Raw genomic sequence first — 24,637 nt, 5'->3', positions numbered from 1 at the left:
CCATCTTGGACCCTACAACCAGCAGGTAAGACCTCGTTGGTGGTGCCACAGCAGGGGGCTGCCTCCGGCATTGGCAGAGCCTTCTCTGTTGTGGTTCTGTTTTTGGATTGCCCTCAGTGTTGCCTCTCTCCCTCATTATTGACTTTCAGGAGAAATTAAAAAGCATTCCAATGCTGTCACTATTGCCATGTAGAGGAAGAGGAGTGTCAGTGGAGAAATGAAAACAACAAGCAGGGGTGGACACAGTGTGACTTGCGTCTCCTCCCCTCCCTCTCTTTGGACTTGTGGCAGCAATAGTACAGTGGTACCTCGGTTTACGAACTTAATCCAATCAGGAAGTCCATTCTTAAACCAAAACCGTTCTTTTTTTTTTTTTTTTTTTAAAAATATTTTTATTTTTCCATATAAACACAATACAACAAACATAAACATACAAAAACAAAACAAAAAACATGTATCATTTCATATCCTAATTTCATATCCTATCTTCCCCGACTTCCTCATGCCTCCCCTTTCTGTATTCCAAATTCTTATCGATTGTTCAGCAAATCTTCCCTTATTTTAATTTAAATTTAGACTATTTCCTTATTCTCCTTGTCTTAACCATTACTAATAGTAACCATTTACTTTCCAGTCCAACATCATTCTAACTTTCATTAACTTTGTAATATTTCTTTAAATAGTCCTTGAATTTTTTCCATTCTTCTTGCGCTGCTTCTCTTCCCTGGTTTCGGATTCTGCTCGTCATTTCTGCCAAGCCCATATAGTCTATCACCTTCATCTGCCATTCTTCCAGTGTGGGTAGTTCTTGCGTCTTCCAGTACTTCGCAATGAGTATTCTAGCTGCTGTTGTAGCATACATAAAGAAAGTTATATCCGTCTTTAACACCCCTTGGCCGACAATACCCAAGAGAAAGGCCTCTGGTTTCTTGGGGAAAGTATATTTAAATACCTTTTTAAGTTCATTATAGATCATTTCCCAGAATGCCTTAATCTTCGGGCAAGTCCACCAAAGATGAAAAAATGTACCTTCAGTTTCTTTACATTTCCAACATTTGTTGTCAGGCACATGGTAAATCTTTGCAAGCTTGACTGGGGTTATGTACCACCTATATATCATTTTCATAATGTTTTCTCTTAAGGCATTACATGCCGTAAATTTTATCCCGGTGGTCCACAACTTTTCCCAATCAGCAAACAAGATATTATGACCAATGTCCTGAGCCCATTTAATCATAACCGATTTAACCGTTTCATCTTGTGTATTCCATTTCAGCAGCAGATTGTACATTTTGGACAAATTCTTAGTACTGGGTTCTAACAGTTCTGTCTCCAGTTTTGATTTTTCCACCTGGAAGCCAATTTTACTGTCCAGTTTAAACGCTTCATTTATTTGATGGTAGTGGAACCAGTCTCTCACCTTCCCTTTTAATTTCTCAAAACTCTGCAATCTCAATTTGTCCCCTTCCTTTTCCAAAATTTCCCAGTATCTTGGCCACTTGGACTCCATATTTAACTTTTTAACTGCCTTAGCTTCCATTGGCGACAGCCACCTTGGAGTCTTATTTTCCAGCAAGTCTTTATATCTGTCCCAGACATTTAATAGTGCTTTTCTGACAATATGATTTTTAAAACTTTTATGTGCTTTAACCTTGTCATACCACAAATATGCATGCCACCCAAAAATGTTATTAAAACCTTCCAAATCCAAAATGTCTGTGTTTTCAAGAAGTAGCCATTCTTTCAGCCAGCAGAAAGCTGCCGCTTCATAGTAAAGTTTAAAGTCTGGCAGGGCAAACCCCCCTCTTTCCTTTGAATCCGTTAGTATCTTAAATTTAATTCTGGGCTTTTTGCCCTGCCAGACAAATTTAGATATGTCTTTTTGCCACCTCTTGAAACAATCCATTTTATCAATTATTTGCAATGCTTGGAACAAAAACAACATTCTTGGCAATACATTCATCTTTATAGCTGCAATACGGCCTAACAAGGAAAGCTTTAAGTTGGACCAAATCTCCAAATCTTTTTTCACTTCTCTCCAAGTTTTTTCATAATTATCTTTAAACAAATTCACATTTTTAGCTGTCATATTTATACCCAAATATTTCACTTTTTTAACCACAGTTAACCCTGTCTCATTCTGGAACCTTTCCTTTTCTATCTGTGTCAAATTTTTCTCCAAAACCTTTGTCTTAGACTTATTCAGTTTAAATCCTGCCATTTGACCAAACTCTTGAATTATTTCCAAAACTCTTTTCATGCTAGCTTCTGGCTCTTGCAATGTAAGTACTAAGTCATCTGCAAATGCTCTCAGTTTATATTGTTTAGCTCCGACCTGAATCCCTTTAACCAACTGGTCCCTCCTAATCATATTAAGCAAAACCTCCAGGACCGATATAAAAAGTAATGGGGAGATAGGGCACCCCTGACGTGTCCCTTTTTCAATCTTGAACTCTTCTGTAACCACATTATTTACAATTAGTTTGGCTAATTGTAACCGTTCTTAAACCGTTCTTTAACCGTTCTTAAACCGAGGTGTGCTTTCCCTAATGAGGCCTCCCGCTGCCGGTGCCCTTCCACCATTCGGATTCCGTTCTTAGACCAAGGTAAGAAGGTAAAGGACCCCTGACAGTTACGTCCAATCACGAACGACTCTGGGGTTGCGGCGCTCATCTCACTTTACAGGCTGAGGGAGCCGGCATTTGTCCGCAGACAGTTTTCTCGGGTCATGTGGCCAGCATAACTAAGCTGCTTCTGGTGCATCGGAACACCGAAACCAGAGCAGCACACGGAAACGCCGTTTACCTTCGCGCCAGAACGGTACCTATTTATCTACTTGCACCTTTTGGGGTGCTTTCGAAATGCTAAGTTGGCAGGAGCTGGGACTGAGCAGTCCCCCCTGTCGTGGGGATTCGAACCGCCCACCTCCTGATCAGCAAGCCCGAAAGGCTCAGTGGTTTAGACCACAGTGCCACCCGTGTCTCAAATCAAGACACTATTTCCGGTTTTGCGGCATTTGTAAACCAAATCATTCTTAAACCGGACTGTTCTTAAACCGAGGTACCACTTTATTAAGGCAGGCTGCAATGCCATAGCCACTTCATTGCTGAGCTTAAGCCAGGCCGGTTTTTCAAACATTTTGAAAGGCTGGTTGCAGTGGCCGGAAAGAAGCCAGTTTTGGCATCTTTAACACTTCTGATTTGTGTTGAATTGTTGTTTATATAACCTCCATTGATGCTTACAGTAATAATATTTTTGTTGTACAGACTTTGGTGCATGTGTTGGAAGCATTAACAGGGTCTGTGCGCCACATCTGTACTGTACAGGATGTTGTGCCCTTAGAACACGTCTACAGTCTTCCCTCTTCCATTCTTCATGTAATCAAGAACACATTTGTACACTGCAAGGTGGGTGAACTTCATAGTTAGCACTATTAATTAAATTTCTATACCGCTCTTCATCTGAAGATCACAGGATGGTTTACAATATAAATAGTTCAATAAGTCTGTAATATTTGTAATTTAACTATCAAATTTAACTATCACACTCTGCCGAAACTTGGTTCAGAAAGATCTGAAAAATTGAGAAAAGGCAAATCATTCATTATTAAGAAGAATTAACGTAATAAAAATGAACATACCTTCCCATCATCCTATTTCTATTACAAAACCTGCTTGTCTCTAGATTGGATTCAGTTATAAAAAAGAATGGCAAAAGGTAAGTTCATATGGAAAGACAAAAATCCCAAAGTAGCCAGAAAAGTTGGGAAAGTAGATAAAAATGAAGGGGGTTGGGTATTTTTTAAATAAGTCAATATTTTGATGATGCAGCACAATTAGTATTGTTAATGCAAAGGGACAAGCCGAAGGAGATCTGTAACAGGCCAACACAGGAATATTTTGTCAAAACCGATATTAGAAGCCTACTATTGGTAAGTGGAAGGGACGTGGGTGGCGCTGTGGGTAAAACCTCAGCACCTAGGACTTGCCGATCGCATGGTCGGCGGTTCGAATCCCCGCGGCGAGGTGCGCTCCCGTCGTTCGGTCCCAGCGTCTGCCAACCTAGCAGTTCGAAAGCACCCCCGGGTGCAAGTAGATAAATAGGGACCGCTTACCAGCGGGAAGGTAAACGGCGTTCCGTGTGCTGCGCTGGCTCGCCAGATGCAGCTTGTCACGCTGGCCACGTGACCTGGAAGTGTCTGCGGACAGCGCTGGCTCCCGGCCTATAGAGTGAGATGAGCGCACAACCCTAGAGTCTGGCAAGACTGGCACGAACGGGCAGGGGTACCTTTACCTTTACCTTTTTATTGGTAAGTGGAAGAGACAGAAATATTGTGTGTCTCATATGACAGAATCATAGAATTGTAGAGTTGGAAAGGACCCTGAGGATCATGTAGTTCAACCCGCTGCAATGCAGGAATATGCAGCTGTCCTATATGGGGATCGAACCTGCAACCTTGACATTGTCAGCACCACACTATAACCTGCTGAGTTAATAGATATTTGCTTGGAAACATGAGACCAATACAAACAGATTTTATCACATAAAACCTGACAATTGGCCTCTACATTAGAGGAGGGAAGATTTAATTTGAAAGGACAACTAGGTAATTTTCATTTTTGGAAAGATAAATTGGAGTCCTTTCAAGATTGAGACTGAACAAGTGAAGCCTAAATTAGAGCTTGATACTCCTGTTTCTAGTATCTGCAAATCTGAACCTTCTTAAATAGGCCTTTCCAATGCTTGCTTTTTCTCTTTTGCTTGTTCTGTAAGTATGAAGTTGAGTCCTGTCACCTGTTAGAGCTTGGCAAGTCTGCGAACTAGATTTGGGGAGCTGCCTTCTTCCCAAAATGTTTGCCCTGCCTTCTGCCACCAGGTGGAGGAGCCATAACCTAACCTGATAGCCTTGTGCTACCAGTGGAAAACAACCCTTTAGATAACTGCCAACTGTATTCTCACAGGGTATCACAAGGATATTAGAGAATTAGTAACTTGGTGCAAACAATTTTCCAGTGTTTGTTTCTATTGAAATTGATACTGAGAAAGCCTGAATACAGTTTTGTTCAATAAATACTATCCTGATATGCACTCATACTTTTTAAGGATAATTTTCAGAGGGGAGAACCTCTGGTATTAGTTTGCTGCAGCAACCCCCCCCCCAAAAAAAAATGTATATTATGCCATAGTAATACGTTTGTTTGTCTGTAAGGTGTCACAAGAAACTTTGTTGTTTTATCTGGGATAAATTTTGGAGTACATCTTGTATGGCATGTCGTGAGATCTTGTAGCAGCTACGGATTATATGAATAGAGAAATGATCTGGGTCGTGAATTAGTTACTTCCACCACTGATCTATACAATGTGTTCACTTTCTTTCCGTTTTTTTATTTTGCTACAGAATAGTGAGTCGTTGTACAGTGAGTGTCTCCACTTGTTTTCGGATTTACTCCAGTCTCTGTTTAAGGAGGCCTATGCTTTGCAAAAGCAGTTTATGGAACTGCTAGAGATGGTATCTGTGAACTCTTGTGCTGCTGAAGACAGTATAGCGATTATAGCATCAGGTGTGTATGCAAACTATGCACGTTAAAGCAGACCACTCTCCCAAATGTATAAACTCCTACCACATACCTATTCCCTTCTGTTAAAGTTGGTGTTCCTCATAAGTCCAGGATGATCTGCTTCTCAAATTCAGGGCTAAATGTGAGATGAAAGCAATTAAAAGTGCAGCTATCACTTAACTACTGTTGTGAACATAGGGAAATGGTGGTCTTCGTTGTATTGAATGATCTTCATTGTATTGAACGGTTCGCTATGTTATATGCTGAACTTACCTTGCATTTACTTTTTGTCCTTTGCTCTACAGCTGTTCATACTTTGCTGGAGATCTGTTCTGCTATTTCCAGCATAGATCATGCACTTCATGCAAACACATGGAAGTTCATAATCAGGTATGTTTTTATTCTATTAATGTTATCTGTAGTTCCCATTTTTGAGAAATTAGTGAATTGCCTACCCTGGATGGGGTTGCACTCCTCCTGCAAAGGAGCAGGTTTGCAGTCGGGGGTTGTTTCTGGATCCAGCTCTGTCACTGGTGGCTCAGGTAGCCTCAGTGGCTAGAAGTCCCTCTTAACAACTGCAGTTGGTTTGACAGCAACTTCCATTCTTGGACTGTTAAAGGCTTGCCATGGTAGTTCATGCATTGGTTGCTTCAAGGCTGGATTACAACAATGTACTGGTGTGGGGCTTCCCTTGCACTTGAGCTGGAAGCTGCAGTTAGTACAGAATGCTGCAGCACGATTGCTGACAGGAGTCAGACCTGTTAGTATGTAACACCTGGGCTCAGATGTCTGTGCTGGTTGCTGATTTGCTGCTGGGCCAAGTATATACAGCCATACCTCGGGTTGCAAACGCCGTGAGTTGCACGTTTTCGGGTTATGGACCGCGCTGAACCCGGAAGTACCGGAACAGGTTATTTCCAGGTTTTGGTGCATGCTCAGAAGCACAAAATGACGTCATGTGCAGAAGTGCCGAATTGCATCACACATGTGTGCAGACGCGGGTTGCGAACGTGAGTTAATGAGAGTAATTTGGGGTGTGTGTGTGATGGTCTTAATAGCCTGTTGACAATTTGAGAATTGTCACAAGTTTGTCCCTTTCAGGCAAAGTCTCAAGCACAAATCTCTGATAAAGAACAGCTTGAAGCATTCCGATATACTCAGTGGCCTTTGTGAGGATGTCCTGTTTTCTTTCCAGTCCTGTTTGCAGCTGGCTGAGCAGATGAAGCGGTCTGGAACAGAGGTGAATATGACTTTTAGGCATACTGACCTTGGGATGAAATTGACTTCCATAGTATTGTGATTAAAGTTGCAAGGACATGAACTTCTGAGAGCTATAGACAGGCCACAAGCGTAGCTTATGTTTGGGCAGCACACAAACTATTTAGAACCATAGAATCCTAGCTTTCCTTTTGACCACTTTTTAGTAAATGGCGGGGATGGACAAAAACCTCTTTAGACATCTCTATCTCAGGAGCTACGGAACACTTGCTCCCCTAATGGTGAGCATCATGTAGACTGTCACTTTAATGGGCTACGCACATCTTGTTGCTGTTCTCCAGTGCACTAATTTATCCTGAGTTTGATGAGAAAATTTAATAGTCATAGCTGGGGGGATTCCTGGATGGAAGCTAATTGTGTCGAGTAAGCACCGGTATAGGATCTGTTGTGCAGGCCTGAAAATGGAAGGTGAGTAAAACATCAAAAAGCCAAATTAACTGTTTTTCAGAATTCCCAAGGACACGTCTCAAATTATGCATGCAGCTAAAATAAATTTATTGGCAATTGTACCATAGCTTCTATGTATACACCGGTTTCTCCTCCTCTCTCTTGAGTATGTTGAACTCCCATTATGTGCATAGGCCAGGGAATAAAATAGCCAGAACGTTGCCTCACTGGACTGGCCCTTCAGTGCTGGGGAGGGGGATAGGGCAGGGAGGTGAGGCATTTCTGGTATAAGTTTTCTAAAACACTGTTGAATGCTGTCCATTTGAGCTTTGATTTCTTCCCTTTCAAATAGGAGAGCATTGACTGCAAGTTGTTCCAAAGGACAGTCAAGCTGTGTAGATTCTTGGCCAATTCTCTGGTTCACTACACCAAGGTGAGAGATAGAAACTGGGTTCACTCTGATGCAAAATGTATGTTTGGCTTGAATATGCCTTAATTGCTTTGCTATAAAATATTCTGTCTAACTTGGAAAATGTGGTAGCATATGTAAAAAGTAATTGGCAATATTCCATCTGTATTCATCAGAATCATTACTTGTCATGTAGGACTTGAATTGTGCTGTCTATATACTACATTCGACATTGTTAACTGCAGACTCTACTTAGCCATGAAGTTTGTGCTCAAAGCTGTGTCTAAATAAGGATACCTTTCTAGTTTGTCATATCGGTCCTCTTTGTATTCTACAAATTGCACAACTCTTCAAGTCTGCAGTTATAGAAGTCTCTTTCTAATAAGTCAGTGAACATCATCCTTTTTCACCCCTACATCCTTCGTGTCAATTTGCAAATGCTTTGAGAAGAACATCACTTGATGTAGAGAATCACAAATGGTGTTTTCCCCAGAGGGAATTTAGATTTGCTACCCATTTTTTATTGTAGGTACTATTCCTATATTTTGTAACAGCCCTTGTACCACGGACAAATAAAATGGTTCACTAATGATACCTGAACCAAATTTCCTTAGGGTTTGTTTTTTCCTTAGCGGCATCTGCTGGAAGAGCAGTTTGTTTTTGGTGTTTTGCAGAAAGTTTTAACATTTATCTGAAATGCTTTAGGAATTTACTTGGTTCTTAAATCACAAGTATTTGCTGTGATTGCATTGTCCATCTGTAGTTGTTAAGAGTTTACTTAAGTCAGCATAGTATTTTTGTGTTATATCCCATTTTATGCTTCCTTTTTTCCTGAATAAATGTTTTGTTTTGTTCAAGGTTATCTGTTTTGCCCTGGGTTTAGTAACTTTAACCTGACCCACCCTACTTAGAAAAGTGGGTAAAATTTGATTCTAAAATATGTAGAACAGATTTTTAATTCTGAATTGTAGCTTATACAGTACAGTAAGTCTTGTACTATTTTGTATTATCTTTTGAACAAAGTTCCACTCTGCTTAGAGGGACTTCCAAATGTGTATAGACAGGATTGTAGCATTACAGCACATTCCTATACTCAAAAGTAATGTGTGTCTCAGATTGTAGCCTATTATTTCAAGTAAGTTGTCTTGCTTAGTATCCTTTCATGTGCATACAGAGCCAAAAATACATATATTATAGTATAAAATGCACGTGAGCTGCAGGAGTAAAAAATTGGGATTGTGCTCCTCTACTTACCAGAATCGTATGTAAAGTGCAGCTGAAAAGTAAGTTTAAAAAATTGCAACATTAATTCCACAAAAGGTCTGAACCTACAATAAAGATACAGTGGTACCTCAGGTTAAGTACTTAATTCATTCCAGAGGTCCGTTCTTAACCTGAAACTGTTCTTAACCTGAAGCACCACTTTAGCTAATGGGGCCTCCTGCTGCCACTGCGCTGCTGGAGCCTGATTTCTGTACTTATCCTGAAGCAAAGTTCTTAACCTGAAGCACTATTTCTGTAAGCTGAAGCGTCTGTAACCTGAAGCGTATGTAACCTAAGGTACCACTGTACAGATAAAATTACTAAAATATAATAATATAATTATTATATAATTACTAAAATATAATAATATATTATCTCATCTATCCAGAATGATGCAAAGTTTCAGCTTATAAAAGGCAGTGGAGATAAAGTTATATCAATGAATTTTAAAATTTAAAAGTATTTTAAATGGTTGGCTTTACAGGAGTTCACTCCTTTCCTGGCAGATTCCTGCTGTCAGCTACATCAGACATACCTTCAAATATACAGGTAAGTGGTACCCGATAATTAATTTGATTTTTATTATTTTTACATAATTATTATGTCATTAGTGTTTTCTGTGCCTGAGCTTGAAAGTAATTTGAAAGCTGCCTTCCTGGTATGGCAGTTTGCAAACAGTGGGTTCCAAAATCATGATGACTGAAGACTGATGTCCTGGCATGTATCTGCAATAGCCCCATTTCCTTCTGTATCAAGGTATGTGCCACGCAGTGTCATAGAATCGTAGTGTTGGAAGGGACCCAAGGGTCATCTAGTCCAACCCCCTGCAATTCAGGAATCTCAGCTAAAGCATCCATGACGGGGCCATCCAATCTCTGCTTAAAACCTCCAAGGAAGGAGAGTCCACAGCCTCCTAAGGGATGCTGTTCCCACTGTTGAACAGCTCTTAAACGAATGTCACTCCAATACAATAAGAACATAATTAAAGTGTGTCTTGTCTTAGCTCCACAGAGTTTCTGTATTCTGTTGAACCTTAGAAATCCATGTTTAGTGCTCTTCAGAGTACAAGTGATACATGCGGCATCCTGTATTCTTTCCTGACAGCAAATTTCCTCCAAGTCTTTATGCTCCAGCGATTTCTAAGTCTCATCAGGATGAAATAGCGAGGGAATTCCTCGTGACGCTGGACTCTCTCCTACCCCACCTGCTCTCTTTTAGGCCTTTCCTAGAAGTGGCGTTAAGTAAAATTTCAGGTAAGCTTAAAGGCCCTGACAATGTTAGTACTGCATTCTCCTTGCAGCAGAGAACTGGGTGGAGGATTCTGATGGTCCCTGAAAGCCAGGCATTTCTTCCCCCTAGTCAGCTGCAAGAATAATAAAATTCCACAGTAGCAATACTATATATCAATTTGTTTTGAAAAAGTACAATCAGACCAAAGTTACTTATTAGTAACTCAGCATTTTTTCAGGTCATAAACATTATTATTATCATTATATTCATTTCATGGCTTTAGAATATTCTTACCATTCTAATTTTTAAAGCTAATCTTTCTTTTTCATGTGTAGAATTTTGTATTCTTATTAAAGGCTTAATTTCTCTTAATAACATTTTTATTTGTTTAGTTATAAGCCATAAACTTTTTGCAGGTGCCCCATAATACTTGTTTGGCACTTGTAAGAGATTGATCTTTTAGTGTGGCAGCACTCACTTCGGAACTCCCTGCCTGTTAACATCAGGCAGCTGCCTTCACTGTATTCTTCTCTGGCACCTGATGAAGACATTTTTGTTTAGGCAAACCTTTCCAAACATGTGCAGTGTTCCATATGTTATAATTCATTTTAGCTTATTGTTGGTTTTCATTTGTTTTGAACAGTTGTTTTTAACTATTTTTACTGTTAATGTTATTGTTTAATGCTTTTTGCAAACTGCTTTGAGGTTTTTTTTTACAATCAAGCAGTATATAAGCAATATATAAACGTTAAATAAATAAAATATATAAAAATTACAAAGACAAATGAGTTTTAAGTACATGGTTGTAGATTTCTAGATTTATTCAGACATGAGAGCTCCATATACATGTAATAATAATAATAATTTATTATTTGTACCCCGCCCTTCTGGCTGGGTTTCCCCAGCCACTCTGGGCGGCTTCCAACAAAGATGAAAAATACACTAAAATGTCACATATTAAAAACTTCCCTGAACAGGGCTGCCTTCAGATGTCTTCTGAATGTCAGGTAGTTGTTTATCGCTTTGACATCTGATGGGAGGGCGTTCCACAGGGCGGGCGCCACTACCGAGAAGGCCCTCTGCCTGGTTCCCTGTAACTTGGCCTCTCGCAGTGAGGGAACCGCCAGAAGGCCCTCGGAGCTGGACCTCAGTGTCCGGGCAGAACGATGGGGGAGGAGACGCTCCTTCAGATATACTGGACTGAGGCCGTTTAGGGCTTTAAAGGTCAGCACCAACACTTTGAATTGTGCTCGGAAACGTACTGGGAGCCAATGTAGGTCTTTCAAGACCGGTGTTATATGGTCTCGGCAGCCGCTCCCAGTCACCAGTCTAGCTGCCGCGTTCTGGATTAGTTGTAGTTTCCGGGTCACCTTCAAAGGTAGCCCCACGTAGAGCGCATTGCAGTAGTCCAAGCGGGAGATAACCAGAGCATGCACCACTCTGGCGAGACAGTCTGCAAGCAGATAGGGTCTCAGTCTACGTACCAGATGGAGCTGGTAAACAGCTGCCCTGGATACAGATTTGACCTGTGCCTCCATGGACAGCTGTGAGTCCAAAATGACTCCCAGGCTGCACACCTGGTCCTTCAGGGGGACAGTTACCCCATTCAGGACCAGGGAATCCTCCACACCTGCCCGCCTCCTGTCCCCCAAAAACAGTACTTCTGTCTTGTCAGGATTCAACCTCAATCTGTTAGCCGCCATCCATCCTCCAACCGCCTCCAGACACTCACACAGGACCTTCACCACCTTCACTGGTTCTGATTTAAAAGAGAGGTAGAGCTGGGTATCATCCGCATACTGATGAACACCCAGCCCAAACCTCCTGATGATCTCTCCCAGTGGCTGCATGTAAATGTTGAAAAGCATGGGGGAGAGGACAGAACCCTGAGGCACCCCACAAGTGAGAGCCCAGGGGTCTGAACACTCATCCCCCACCACCACTTTCTGAACACGGCCCAGGAGGAAGGAGCGGAACCACTGTATGACAGTACCCCCAGCTCCCAGCCCCTCAAGACGGTCCAGAAGGATGTTATGGTCGATGGTATCAAACGCCGCTGAGAGATCCAGCAGAACTAGGAAACAGCTCTCACCTTTGTCCCTAGCCCGCCGGAGATCATCAACCAGTGTGACCAAGGCAGTTTCAGTCCCATGATGAGGCCTGAATCCCGACTGGAAGGGATCCAAATGGTCCGCTTCTTCCAGGCATGCCTGGAGTTGTTCAGCAACCACTCGCTCAATCACCTTGCCCAAGAATGGAAGATTTGAGACTGGGCGATAATTGGCCATCGTGGCCGCCTCTAAAGATGGTTTTTTAAGAAGCGGTTTAATAACCGCCTCTTTCAGCGGGTCTGGGAAGGCTCCCTTACGGAGGGAAGCATTCACCACCCCATGAAGCCCATCGCCCAGTCCTTCCCGGCTAGCTTTTATAAGCCAGGGTGGGCAAGGATCTAGGAGACAGGTGGTTGGCTTCACTCGTCCAAGCAGCCTGTCCACATCCTCGGAGGTAACAGATTGGAATTGATCCCACACAACTTGACTAGACAGGACTCTAGCACTCTCCTGCCCTGGCCCTGCGCCCACGGTGGAGTCTACTTCTTCCTGAATCTGAGCAATTTTATCTGCAAAAAACTTTGCGAAATCATTGCAGGAGATCATGTGGCCCGTACTGGGCCCTGATGTCGCAGGTGGTTCCGCTAAATTGTGAACCACCTGAAAAAGTCTCCTGCTGCTGTTTTCTGCAGATGCAATAGAGGCGGCGAAGAAAGTCTTCGTCGCTGTCGCTATCGCCACTTGGTAGGCTCAACGTTGAGCTCTAACCTGTGTCCGGTCAGATTCGGAATGAGTTATCCGCCACCGGCACTCTAGCCGTCTCAACGATTGTTTCATTGCCCTCAGATCCGTGGAAAACCACAGGGCTGTCCGGGCTCCATGCAATTGGAGAGGGCGCTTCGGAGCCAAACAGTCAATAGCCCTGGTTAACTCCACATTCCAGCGGGCCACCAGGGAATCGGCTGAAAGGCCATCAACATGGGATAAAGCATCCCCTACCACTCTGTGGAAACCATTTGGATCCATTAAGTGGCGGGGGCGGACCATCCGAATCGGTCCCACCTCCCTGCAGAGGGGATGGGTCGCAGAGAAGTCCAGTTGCACCAGGAAGTGATCTGACCATGGCACTTCTTTCGTTTCACTTTTACTTAGTGTCAGATCACCAACATCCATAGAGGTAAACACCAGGTCCAAGGCATGTCCACGGCTATGAGTTGGGCCAGACTTATTCAGGGACAGCCCCATGGAGGCCATGCTTTCCACGAAGTCCCGAGCAGCCCCTTGTAAGGTCGTGTCGGCATGGATGTTAAAATCCCCTAGGACAACGAAGCTAGGTGTCTCCAGGAGAACATCCGCCACAACCTGAAGCAGCTCGGGCAGGGAATCCTTGGTGTAGCGGGGAGGTCGGTACACCAAAAGGAATCCTGTACTGCCCCTATTGCCCAACTTCCAGAACATGCACTCGGAAAACTGGGTCTTCCCAATAGGACGCCTGGTGCAAACTAATGACTTCCTAAAAATCACTGCAACCCCCCCTCCCCGCCCACATGACCTGGGTTGCTGTGCGTAAGAGAAACCTGGTGGACAAGCAGCGGCAAGGACAGGCCCATCTGCTTCATCCAACCAAGTCTCTGTTACACATGCCAGGTCAAGTCCTCCATCCATGATCAAGTCATGGATGGCAGTGGTCTTATGAATCATTGACCTGGCATTGCACAGCAACACCTTCAGGTCATGTATCATAGAATCAACCTTGCTGATTCTAGTATCCATCCGGTCAGGACCAGACCCGGAGGCAGGGATAGTCCTCAGACAACGACTAAGCTTGCTTTAAAAGTTTTAACTTAAAAAAAGTTTTTTCTTTAAAAATGTCTACAGATCTCTCTCCTGAGCTGCATTTTCCACAATGTCGTCTTCTGCTTTCTGTAATGGACAAGTTGCCATCCCAGCCCCAAGATGTGCAGGCTCTTTGGAACACTGGAAGTCAGTTACCAGAGGAGATTCCCAGGTAATTTGTTGCTGCTGCAGTAGATTTATATTAATGGGTAAGCGTTTTTGTGATTAGCATACTTGATGTTGCCAAGCTGCATCCCTGGGTTGTTTTGAACATGTTTTATAAAAAGATGTGTTGTATTGAATGAAGGGTTTAATGAAGGTTAGCATGATTAATTCTAAATATAATTTCCTCAGTAATGTCAGTTGACTGTACAAAGATTCTGGATAGCTCTTGCTAGATTTAAGATGCTTATTTCTGTTTCATTGATTGTAGACTTTTGCAGCATCTGGAAATCTAGCAGTCAGTAGCATAAAATCCACCCAGCACAATTTAGGGCTGCACTGTCTCTATATTAGTCATTTTAGTGATGCATGTTGGATTGCTGCAAAGAGTTAGCCTTAGGTAGGAGTAATCCTGATGTTCTCCATTTCTCTGCAGAGTCTCCTTGTTTGCAGCCCTCTTCCTCAGTCTTCAGCAGTGTCCTGGAGAGCTTTTCCTTCCTGTTAGTTTGCCAGCAGCAGTGGGGACAGGGCAAGCTGAGGATCTTGTCACCTTTTACCACTATGTCTGTGTCCATTTGTGTGCCTTTATCACATCCCTCTCGGTTTCACACTTCCATCTACTGGTAAGGAGAAGTATTGTACGACAAGCCCCATCTGCTGACTTGGAGCAGCTAGTGGATTTTAAAACCAAGCTTTCCAATATAAATCATTCTTCTCCACTGCATATCTTACCATATAATAAAATCTTAAGATGACCTCAGTTTGTGTAGCTGTCACAGGCTAGCTACAGAGGATGAGTCCAGGGTGGTCCTCTCCTGCCTTTCCATCTTTGCTGCCACTGCCATGGAGTGGGGGAGAAAGTCTCCCTTTGTCCATTCATTCTTCCACGCCACTGCCTTAAGAGTCTCTACCCTGGAAATAAGAGAAAGAGGGATTTGTCCTCCCCACTTCTGGAAGTTTGAGCTGTGCAAAGGGGTGTGTTGGTGGTTGCACAGGGAGTGGGAAGGGAGTTTGTTGAGGGTCAAAGGAAGTGGGGAGGAGAGTTGGCGAGGGGCAAAGGCAACTATCTGTAAACAAACAAGAAACGTCCATAAAAATGGCGAATGTACTTTCTTTCCAAAATACGTTTTATCTTAAACAATTGTAAGCACAGCAACGTTATGATTGATTTTGACAGCTCGATGACTAAGCTCTTTAGCAACGAAACGTCTTGATTACCGGAACGACGTTCGAGCACTGAACCACTGGTAATATTTTACTGCGTTTTCAGTTGTTTAAGATAAAACCTATTTTGGAAAGAAACTACTTTTGCCATTTTTATGGATGCTTATTGTTTATTTACAGATAGTTGCCTTTGTGGTCTTATCTTGAGACAGTGGGCAGGTATACCAGATGGAGCTGGTAGACAGCTGCCCTGGACACAGAACTGACCTTTGCCTCCATGGACAGCTTTGTTTTTTCTTGTTAGTTGGTGGGATGACAATAAACAGCAGCCTTAACTTCTTTCTAAGCAACTTTTTGCCTGTGTATACGTGTATCTGTTTTCTTTCAGGAACGTTCCCTGCTGGAGGCTGTACTTGGTTCTAACACAATCACTGCTCTCCTGGCTATGGACGTTTGGTGCTTCCTTGCCCGGTAAGAAAAAGGATATCCTGAAACACAGGCAGATGTAACCTAAACTGCTAAGTTTTCCCATATTTATTTATTTTCGATACCGCTTTATATTTTTAATAAAAATCTCAAAGCGGTTTACAGCATATTAAATCAATAAAACAACAGCTGGGCAATGTTCCTCTGGCCTCATGAGGAGCCTCTTTAGTAGGGCTGGGTGAATCTGGGCCCCGCCCCCTAGGCCAGGTGGAAAGGGCCTTGCGGGGAGCGGCCTGCACACTCACACCTTCAGCAAAAGGACAAGAAAAAAAATTATTAAATACAGATACCACTTTTTCTTCAAGAAAGGTAGAGTATCATACTTGGCATTTTTCTCTCCTCACAGTAAACTTGTTAAGCTGAGAGAGAATGACTTGCAAGAGCTATGCTAATAGGTGCCATGACTAAACAGGGATTTTAACGCAGGCCTTCCCAGGTCAAGATCAACACAGACTAGCACCCCAAGGAGAGATCCGCTGCCTCACTTGTTCATCTTGCTCTTTTTTCTTCTCCCAGGTATGGAAGAGCGGACCTGTGTGCTCATCATGCATTTATAATAGCACATTTGGTAAGCAGAACGTGGTTTGTTTATAAGCAGAGGTATTTGAGCAGAGCAGAAAATGTAACATAGCACAACATGAAGTTTACATAGCTGCAGATGATTATCCCAGGCCTCTTGAAGACTATGGGAAAATCTGTTGTACAAAACAGGGGAAGTGCTCAGTCCCTTCCTTGATTTCCCGATACGTTTGTATAATAAGGGCTAAATATTAGCTTTGTAATATAGCAGTATTTAGTCAAATTTAGTTTGAATTCAGTCAAAATGCAGTGAATGATTATATAGTCTCTTTCTTTCTTTCTTTCTTTCTTTCTTTCTTTCTTTCTTTCTTTCTTTCTTTCTTTCTTTCTTTTGCTAGCTTGATTCTCTCATTATATATTTTGAAAAAACTCCACCTCATGTCTTCAGCCAAACATGGATTCCAAGGAAAGTTACATACAAAATTAATTATCAACACTATTTTAAAATAAACAGTAGCACAATAAAATCTGGGAATCATGTCATATTCAATCATTTTAAACAAGCCTAAATATGTTCATGGTGCTTTCTTCAGGAGATGCTTGGTTGTTCAGCTTTGCTTCATTTTGATAAGCATTTTTCTCTAGGTCTGATTACCTAGTGATGGGATTAATTTTTTATTTATTTTTACCTTCCTCTTTAGTTATGTGGCTTGGCTCATTTGTTTGAGCTATCTGGATGGTTTTAACAAACAAATGCTGGCCTTGATAGGCCAGTCTATCATGGAGCCGCTTTGATTATTTCCTCATTTTAGGCTTATTGTAACAGAATAATTTGTGTGGTACAGGCTACTCTGTGAAATAGTTTAGGAGGGACACACAGATGGGTGCAAATGGTATAATACAGACATCTGCCTGTGGTCAAGTGGAGAATCAGTAATGTTAAAAAGGAATATGTAAGTAACGTTGGACTTGCTGTTACCTAAAATAGGACCCAGTGTATATATAGCTATAGGTTCTGCATCAAAACTGTTTTCTTTTTAAAAAAACCAAACAAACATGCTTAGGTGTTGCTAGATTGTTAGAATTTTGTGAGCTAATAATTTCTTACCCTATTCAGATAAAAGCTTGTCCTGCAGAGCATTTTCAAGTTTCTCTGCTTGGAGTCCTGCTAAGGCGTCTGCTATTCCTGATGACTGCTGATCACCAGGCAAGTACTGCCAAAAATGTTATTTATTGATTCCATCTGTATCCCATCTTTCCTTCAAGGAACTCAAGGTGGTAAGCACTTTTTGTTTAGTGAGGGAAGAGACATATGTTTCAACCTGCTTTGCTACAAGCGGAACAAATTTTGAGGGTTCATTCAAATATTACACTCACCATAGGAAGGTGGTCAAAGATGTTATTGTACGATTAGATTAGTCTTACCATCCAGAAAGTCTCCCTGTCATCTACTCCACTGAATGTGCAGCCCAGGCATTGAGAGTTTTCCCTCATGGTAAAAGGCTTACACAGGCTTTAACAGCCAGAGTATGGCACTGGTGTTCTGTGAAAACATTTTGGCTGCATCTCGGTGAGAGCCGTACTATCTGAATTTAGCCCAAAGGAATCATTGTGTGGAGTCTTTTTGCAATTAAATCTCTCAGGAATCTCCCTCAGTACTAACCGAAGTTGTGCACTTGTCTGTCTGTTCTGTTATGGGTTATTTTATGGGTATTGTTAAGGTTTCTGTGAACCACCCAGAGACCTTTGGATATAGGATGGTATAAAAAATTCAATAAATAATAATAATGATGATAATAAATATCTGTCTTGGAAAGAGTGTGGCTGAAGTCACATTCTGGGTTGGGGACTGGAGAAGCTGCTGGGATAGTTTCAGAGTCTAAGCCTTGCCTTTGAGAGGGAGAAATCCTTTCCTCTAGCCTGCCATCTTACTCTGTCATTGGACAGAAAGGATATTCTGTTTAGTTTATTATTTTCCTACATTTGTGAAATAGTTTATTGAGCTCTCCTGTGCTCTTTCTAATGTTGCCTTCACCTCCTTGCAGGTGAGGTTCACCCAACAATTTCCTTCAAGAGAAACAGAGAACCTGATATTGTGGCAGCATTTTTCTCTCCAGGCCCTGATCCCTCCCCTCAGGCAGCGAGTTGCTCATGAGCTCTTTGTGGCCGGATTTGCACAATGTCAAGAGTGGCTGAGCAGCAAAAGGTCTCTGGAGGAACTTCCACAAGTGGTAAGGAAAGGCTTGAATGAATTACTTGCGGATGAAAAACTCTGGTGAGGATTTTCTTGTCCTCTCTGGTTCTGTTGTTCTGTTATGGGGATGCCCACAAGTAAGCCCAACCTTTTGCTTCGTTGTGCTAATAGTATGATTTCAGAGCGATAATAACTTTTTGTACCGGGTCTATCAATAGTTTGCATGACTGGGATCAAGTGTTGGTGCAAAGGATGCAGGACTTCAGATTCCTGAGCTTCAGGACTTGCACTTTAAAGAGAGAATGCATGTATTTTTTTCTTGCCTTTGTAGTTGCAGACGGAAGCCTGAAAGTGGACATACTTTTTCTGTTAAAACAAGGGTGGTCAACCTGTGGCTCTCTAGATGTTGCTGGACTAAAGCTCCCACCACTGCAAACTACTGGTTAGCTGAGGTTGACAGGCACTTCTGGAGAGAGACAGGCTCTCCCTGTGCCTAAATGCTTGCAGATTGGGTGGTGTTTCTAGTGATCAGAGATACAACTAGAAGTGTTCCTAGCTCCTCACAGCTCTTTCTTCTCTGTTAGAACACTGCTCTGTCTGCCTTGTTGTCCTTGTGCCAAACGGCTGGGAAGTCACTAGAGGTGGGACAGCAAACGGCACTTGTTGGAATTGTTGGACAGTTCTTGGTAGTTCTACCTGCCACACAGGTGAGTAAATTCTCTCATTTCCCACTTCCTGCTGCTCCATCTAGTTCTCCCTTCTCCACAAGTCCAATATATGTCAGAACAGAGATAGCTGCAGTTTTCCTGCTCTTGTGGGAGGGCTATAGGAGGAGAAAGCAGAATTCCAGGAGAGAAGAAGACGACGACTTTGTTTAGTTACAGGAGCATGCAGTTGCCTCCCAGTATGCATCTTTCTTGCCATACAAATGTCAGCATTTAAGGTGTTGATGACTCTTCCTATAGTACTAGTTCCATTATGTGCCAAAAGAGGGAGGGGTGCTCTATTTTTGCCTTGTACCATATAGCCATAGAAACAGGCAAAGAAGTGTTTCCGCTTTAATATACAGGGTGAATTTAATAATACTTCAGTGCAATATGAATTGCAGTTAACACTTGCGAATCGTGTGAGACTTTTGCTACCTACAATCACCAAACATTGTGCTTTACTCCCATCTGGCAAAGAACCCAAAAGGGAACTGGGCTAGGAGGCAGCAGTTTGTGGTAGTTTGTATCAGTCCTCATATTTAGATGAAGCTGACTTCACACTTTCCGTCTGTGAGAGGAGTGCACCTTCTGTCAGTTTGAGTTTGAGTAGATCAACAACACTTACTTAGCCAGACAGCCTTTCATGCTGCTGTCACAGAGGCAGGGCATAGCAGAATCATTAAACATTCATTTTGCAGTGAATCTTTACCTAGTTACCTAGCTAGCCAGAAATGGAGGACACTGTGAGGCTATAATATGCTCTTTTTGTCCAATGAAGGTCTCCAGTCTGCCCTCTCTGCAGCAGACCTTTAGCTTGGTGCTTCGACTCATGCAGTTCTTCATCCAAATATTAGAGCCTCAACTGCTAATTCAGGTAAGAAATAGTATGATGAGCAGACTTGCCTTGCATACACAGATGGATGTCTAGCAAGGTACTTTTCAAAGCTGATTGCTGCTAGTTATGACAGGTGTATCCATCATCATTTTTCTACCAGAGAATGATCCTGGTAAGCATAAGCCACAGAAGTACAAGAATGTCATGATCCTAGTTCCTGGCTATTTAGAAACCCTAGCCCTCAAGAAGCAGAGCTACAGTTTGCTTCATAGGGTGTAATTATTAAGTTACAGCTGGTTTGCAACATATTCACAAAACAACCTCATGTCTTCACTCACAGATGTTCACAGTACGGTGAGAGGGAGGAAGCGTGTTTTGCCCCCCCCCTACACCATTTTAAGGGCCTTCAAAAAGAGTGTATTATATTTGGAGGTGCACACCTCTTGCCCAGGCCAACGCAGCCACAACACCACTGGCCTGAATGTTCCCCACTTTCATCCTTTATTGACCTGTCCATTGTCAAAGCTAGTCATGACTTCTAGCAACCAGAATTTGAAGTGTATTTGCCAATCTAGTTGAGGTTGAGCATACAGTCATACCTCGGGTTGCAGATGCTTCAGGTTGTGTGTTACCGGGTTGCGCACCGCACCGAACCTGGAAGTACCGGAACGGGTTACTTCCGGATTTTGGCGCATGTGCAGAAGCACTAAATCGCGCTTTGCACATGCACCGAATTGCGACCCGCACGTGCGCAGATACAGCGCTGTGGGTTGCGAACGTGCCTCCCGCATGGATCACGTTTGCAACCCGAGCGTCCACTGTATTTAGCAACTGCATACACAATGCTACTCTGGTGAGGGTTGACGGATTTGGGAGAAGCAAACGGTGCCAGGAGCCTTCAGGGTTGGTCAGTGGAATAGAATTTCCTGATCATATTTAAAATCACAAGCTTTCCTGTCCCACTACTACGCTGATTGTTTAATCTATTATTTCTGTTATGAAAGGTTGCTGTGCTTCTTTTGCACGCAGGCCAGGTTATGTGAATTGTCACTTAGTGTTCTTGCATTTTAAACCCCTCTAAACCTTACTCCACCAGTGTGTGTATAGCTGCATCTGCATGCACTGGATGAAATGGACCAAAAGACCTTATATCATAATCTTCAAATGTGACAACACTATTCGTTGTTTTCTCTTCCTGCAGATACTTACACTGCAAACTTCCCTCCTTCAACTCAATCCCCCAGATCATGTTCTCACTGCAATCTTAGATTTTCTCTCTTCAATGGGGGTTCCCATTATTCCACCAGAATTCCAGGTAAATTCACTAGAACAAGATTCTGTTCTTTCATTAACCTTCTGCAGGTGTCGTTTACTGATTTTCAGTAGTGGCCACTGAGTAGCTAAGGCCCAAAGTACATTAATCATAAGAATGTCAAGTTCCTATTACTTTTTAGAAACCCTGTGTGGGAAGCCTACATGGGTAATGAAAGGTACAGGGACTCCTTGATAGTTACCTAGGGGTAGAAAGATATCACTATTACATTATCCCTGGACTTGGTGGTGTTCTTGCCCCTGAGTTTATTTTAGCTTGGAAATGCATTTTTACTTGGAATTTTTCCATTTTAAAGACACTTTCTTGACTCTTGTTGAATGGCAGTGGGTCAGTGTGACAACAGGACTTGGCATGTTGTGGGACGTTTTGCTGGTTTGATTTGGAGGGCTGGGCATGTCTATTTGTCGGCAGAGTCCAGACGAATAGTCAAAACCAACAAAAAATATTTTGGTATCTTAAGAGACTGACACATGTATTATGGCTTAAGTGCTTGTCTTCTATCTGATGCATATGCTGTAATAAAATTGTCAGTCTGTAAATTGCTGCAAGATTCTTAAGATACGTTTTGTCAGTAAAGGCTGCCATGAGCTTTTCATTATTGTCATTCTCAGTGGGGTATCTGGGTTGTATTTAATTATCATTCTCAGGAAATTATGAGTGGAGGCGAATATATAGGCTTAAAATACAAATAACTGCATTATTCACTTGTTAGGAGCAGATTTTATCCAAGCTGTCCTACCTGTTTTCTTCTTTGCTGGCCAACAGTAGCTGGTTGATTCAACAGCACACCATAGAGGCATTCACACAGTTTGCACAGGTAAGATGAAGTCCAGCTGTGCTTTCCAGTTTGGGGGAGAAATGCACATGATCCCACTAAAATTAATCAGTTTTAAGCTCACTCTTAACACGCTTTGTTTCTGTAAAGGGCTCGATCCAGCTAAGTTTGGTTACAAGTAACTGAGCTCCTGGCATCCAGAGATTCCAAAGGAAAGTGTGCTGGCCCTCTGGTGGAAAGAACTGCCAGTAGCACATTCCCTCCCCCAAGTTCTCATTTGCACTGCAGTTTTGAGAAATGAGAAGCAGCAAAAATCTTTCTGACTCTTACCATGTCCGAACTGCAGTGTAGTTAGAGAAGAGTCCACCACTCTTCCAAAACCTTGCCACATGGTTTCAGGAAGATGCACTGTCTTCTGGAGTTTGGAGAAAATGAGACACAGTAGGACAGCTTGAAAGAGAAAATGCAAGGATTTATTTTGTTCTCCTGAGGTTTGGTGAAGTTGTTTAAAAAAAAAACAACCCCAAAAGAAACTCAAGTCTCTTCCACTTTCTATCCCTTTGCTTTCTCTATGTTCCAGGGCAAATTGAGAAACAACCTCTAGTAAGCAAAGCTAGGGTTTGCAGACCACTGCTTAACTTCCATCACATTCAGTGGTACTTAGATTAGATGCTTCTCTTCGGCTGGATAATATAAGTAGTGTTAAGTCACAATGACATATTACAGATTAGTTTTTTTCTGGATCTGTAGATGTTTGTGTTATTAAAGAGAAGAGAAAAGCAGCTGAAGAAGGAATTGCGTAAATTCTACTGATTGGTATTTTAGTTGTAATTTTAGCTCTGCTTTCATAAAATACTTGGGTACAGGGAAAGACTAGGGTTTAGATTTTTAAAATAACAGTAACATTAAATAAGATATAAGGGATGACAAACAGAGCAGAAAGATTTGGGAGTACCTGACTTTGAATAATAAACTGCATGCTCTTTTGTTGTTAGTTCTAAGTGCCGAACATTTCCAGTTGTTCAGCAGAAATTCCACAAGACTGCTTGATTCTTGTGTTAACATAACCAGGCTGTGGTGGGCATCAACCCTCTTCTCCCCTATTTGTTTTTGTGTTGTTGTTTTTTCATATTAAGGAGACAAGCCATGAAGCCATACTTTCCCAGTGCCTTAATTCCGAAGAAATTAAAAGCAAAGTTGTTGGCTTCCTATCAAAGGTATTTCTTAAAATATAAAATGGATGATATACTGCTGGTGCCAGATTTTCCATTTTGAAATTTAATGTTTCCTGAACAAATTATGCACATTGATAATACAGAGTTATACAGTGGAACCTTGGGTTACGTTACCATTGGGTAACGTAACTTTGGGGTTGCGAACACGGCAACCCCGGCAGTGTATACTTTTGGGTTTCGCCACATGCGCAGAAGTGATCTATCGCGCCGCATGCATGCGCAGAAGCGGCTCCTCACGTTGTGGACTTTTTGGGGTACGTACAGACACCCGGAACGAATTAAGTTCGTATCTGGAGGGTCCACTGTATTGAGCCTTTATCGAACCAAAAGGCATAACCTGAAACAAAGATATGCAGACAACATAACCTTGTACGTGTACCAAAAGATGGACTTTTGTTTATTTACACAAGTAAGGACTCTAAATCACTTCTTTGTGGTCTCTGCAGTCATACCTGTGCTTATTTATTTGAAATATTTAGATCACATCTTTCAGCCTAACGGGCCTTCTTTAAGGCAGCCAATAACCTCTAACTAAGGGAAAACTGCACTTGTAATGTTAGAAACAGTTTTCTTCCAAACTCTTGACAGTAGTAGCAGCAGCAACTATGAATTTAACTGCATAGTTAGGTTATTTCTGCTCTGTCTTTTCTCTCAGACCCGCCTTGTAGAGGAGACAGCGGAAGCAAGAGCAGAACGAATGAAAGAGGAAAATGTTCGTCTTAAGTGCCATTTGCGAGAAGCCACAGCAGACAGACAAAGAAGCCTGACCTCGGAGGTATGTTGCGGAATTGGGAATGCATGTCGTAGTGATTCCTGCTATCATTTTCACACAGTTCAAGATGGTGCTAAATTTGTGCCAGCAAATTTAGGGCTAAGACACACATTTTTGTTGTTAACCTGAGCAAGTCTGTGCGCTCATGAGAATACATTTATTGTGTGAACTATATCATGTGACAGTCATGTCACATGATCACAGCAGTTTATAGGAATTGCTGCTTCCTATCTGTATTTTTCCAGTTCATACAGTTTGCATGTGAATGTTTACCCAGAGGCAGTCACTAGTCAGGCAAACAAAAATACTAGTTTGGGGTCTATTAGTCCTCATTTTATATCCCGGTCTGTAGCTTTTAAGGGACGCGGGTGGCGCTGTGGGTTAAACCCCAGAGACTAGGACTTGCCGATCAGAAGGTCGGCGGTTCGAATCCCTGCGATGGG

At 42.2% G+C, this 24,637-nt stretch overlaps 1 protein-coding gene across 1 annotated transcript in view; it reads left to right on the top strand.

Annotated features, from left to right (window-relative positions):
* The window catches only part of FIRRM (FIGNL1 interacting regulator of recombination and mitosis), a 32,729-nt gene that overhangs the window by 6,082 nt on the left and 2,010 nt on the right, over positions 1 to 24,637 (top strand). The window contains exons 5-23 of the mRNA XM_083621595.1: positions 3,267 to 3,407; positions 5,399 to 5,561; positions 5,864 to 5,948; positions 6,660 to 6,798; positions 7,576 to 7,656; positions 9,380 to 9,444; positions 10,000 to 10,148; positions 14,055 to 14,184; positions 14,611 to 14,797; positions 15,727 to 15,809; positions 16,341 to 16,392; positions 17,461 to 17,550; positions 18,389 to 18,574; positions 19,122 to 19,244; positions 20,023 to 20,118; positions 21,281 to 21,394; positions 22,125 to 22,229; positions 23,324 to 23,404; positions 24,078 to 24,197. Coding sequence (XP_083477721.1) covers positions 3,267 to 3,407; positions 5,399 to 5,561; positions 5,864 to 5,948; positions 6,660 to 6,798; positions 7,576 to 7,656; positions 9,380 to 9,444; positions 10,000 to 10,148; positions 14,055 to 14,184; positions 14,611 to 14,797; positions 15,727 to 15,809; positions 16,341 to 16,392; positions 17,461 to 17,550; positions 18,389 to 18,574; positions 19,122 to 19,244; positions 20,023 to 20,118; positions 21,281 to 21,394; positions 22,125 to 22,229; positions 23,324 to 23,404; positions 24,078 to 24,197 — 2,190 coding nt within the window. The remainder of the gene's footprint in view (positions 1 to 3,266; positions 3,408 to 5,398; positions 5,562 to 5,863; positions 5,949 to 6,659; positions 6,799 to 7,575; positions 7,657 to 9,379; positions 9,445 to 9,999; positions 10,149 to 14,054; positions 14,185 to 14,610; positions 14,798 to 15,726; positions 15,810 to 16,340; positions 16,393 to 17,460; positions 17,551 to 18,388; positions 18,575 to 19,121; positions 19,245 to 20,022; positions 20,119 to 21,280; positions 21,395 to 22,124; positions 22,230 to 23,323; positions 23,405 to 24,077; positions 24,198 to 24,637) is intronic.

This window comes from Podarcis filfolensis (assembly GCF_964270895.1).
Source record: "Podarcis filfolensis genome assembly, chromosome: 6".
In the NCBI taxonomy this organism is placed as follows: domain Eukaryota; kingdom Metazoa; phylum Chordata; class Lepidosauria; order Squamata; family Lacertidae; genus Podarcis; species Podarcis filfolensis.
This window is presented reverse-complemented; position numbering and strand designations above follow the sequence as displayed.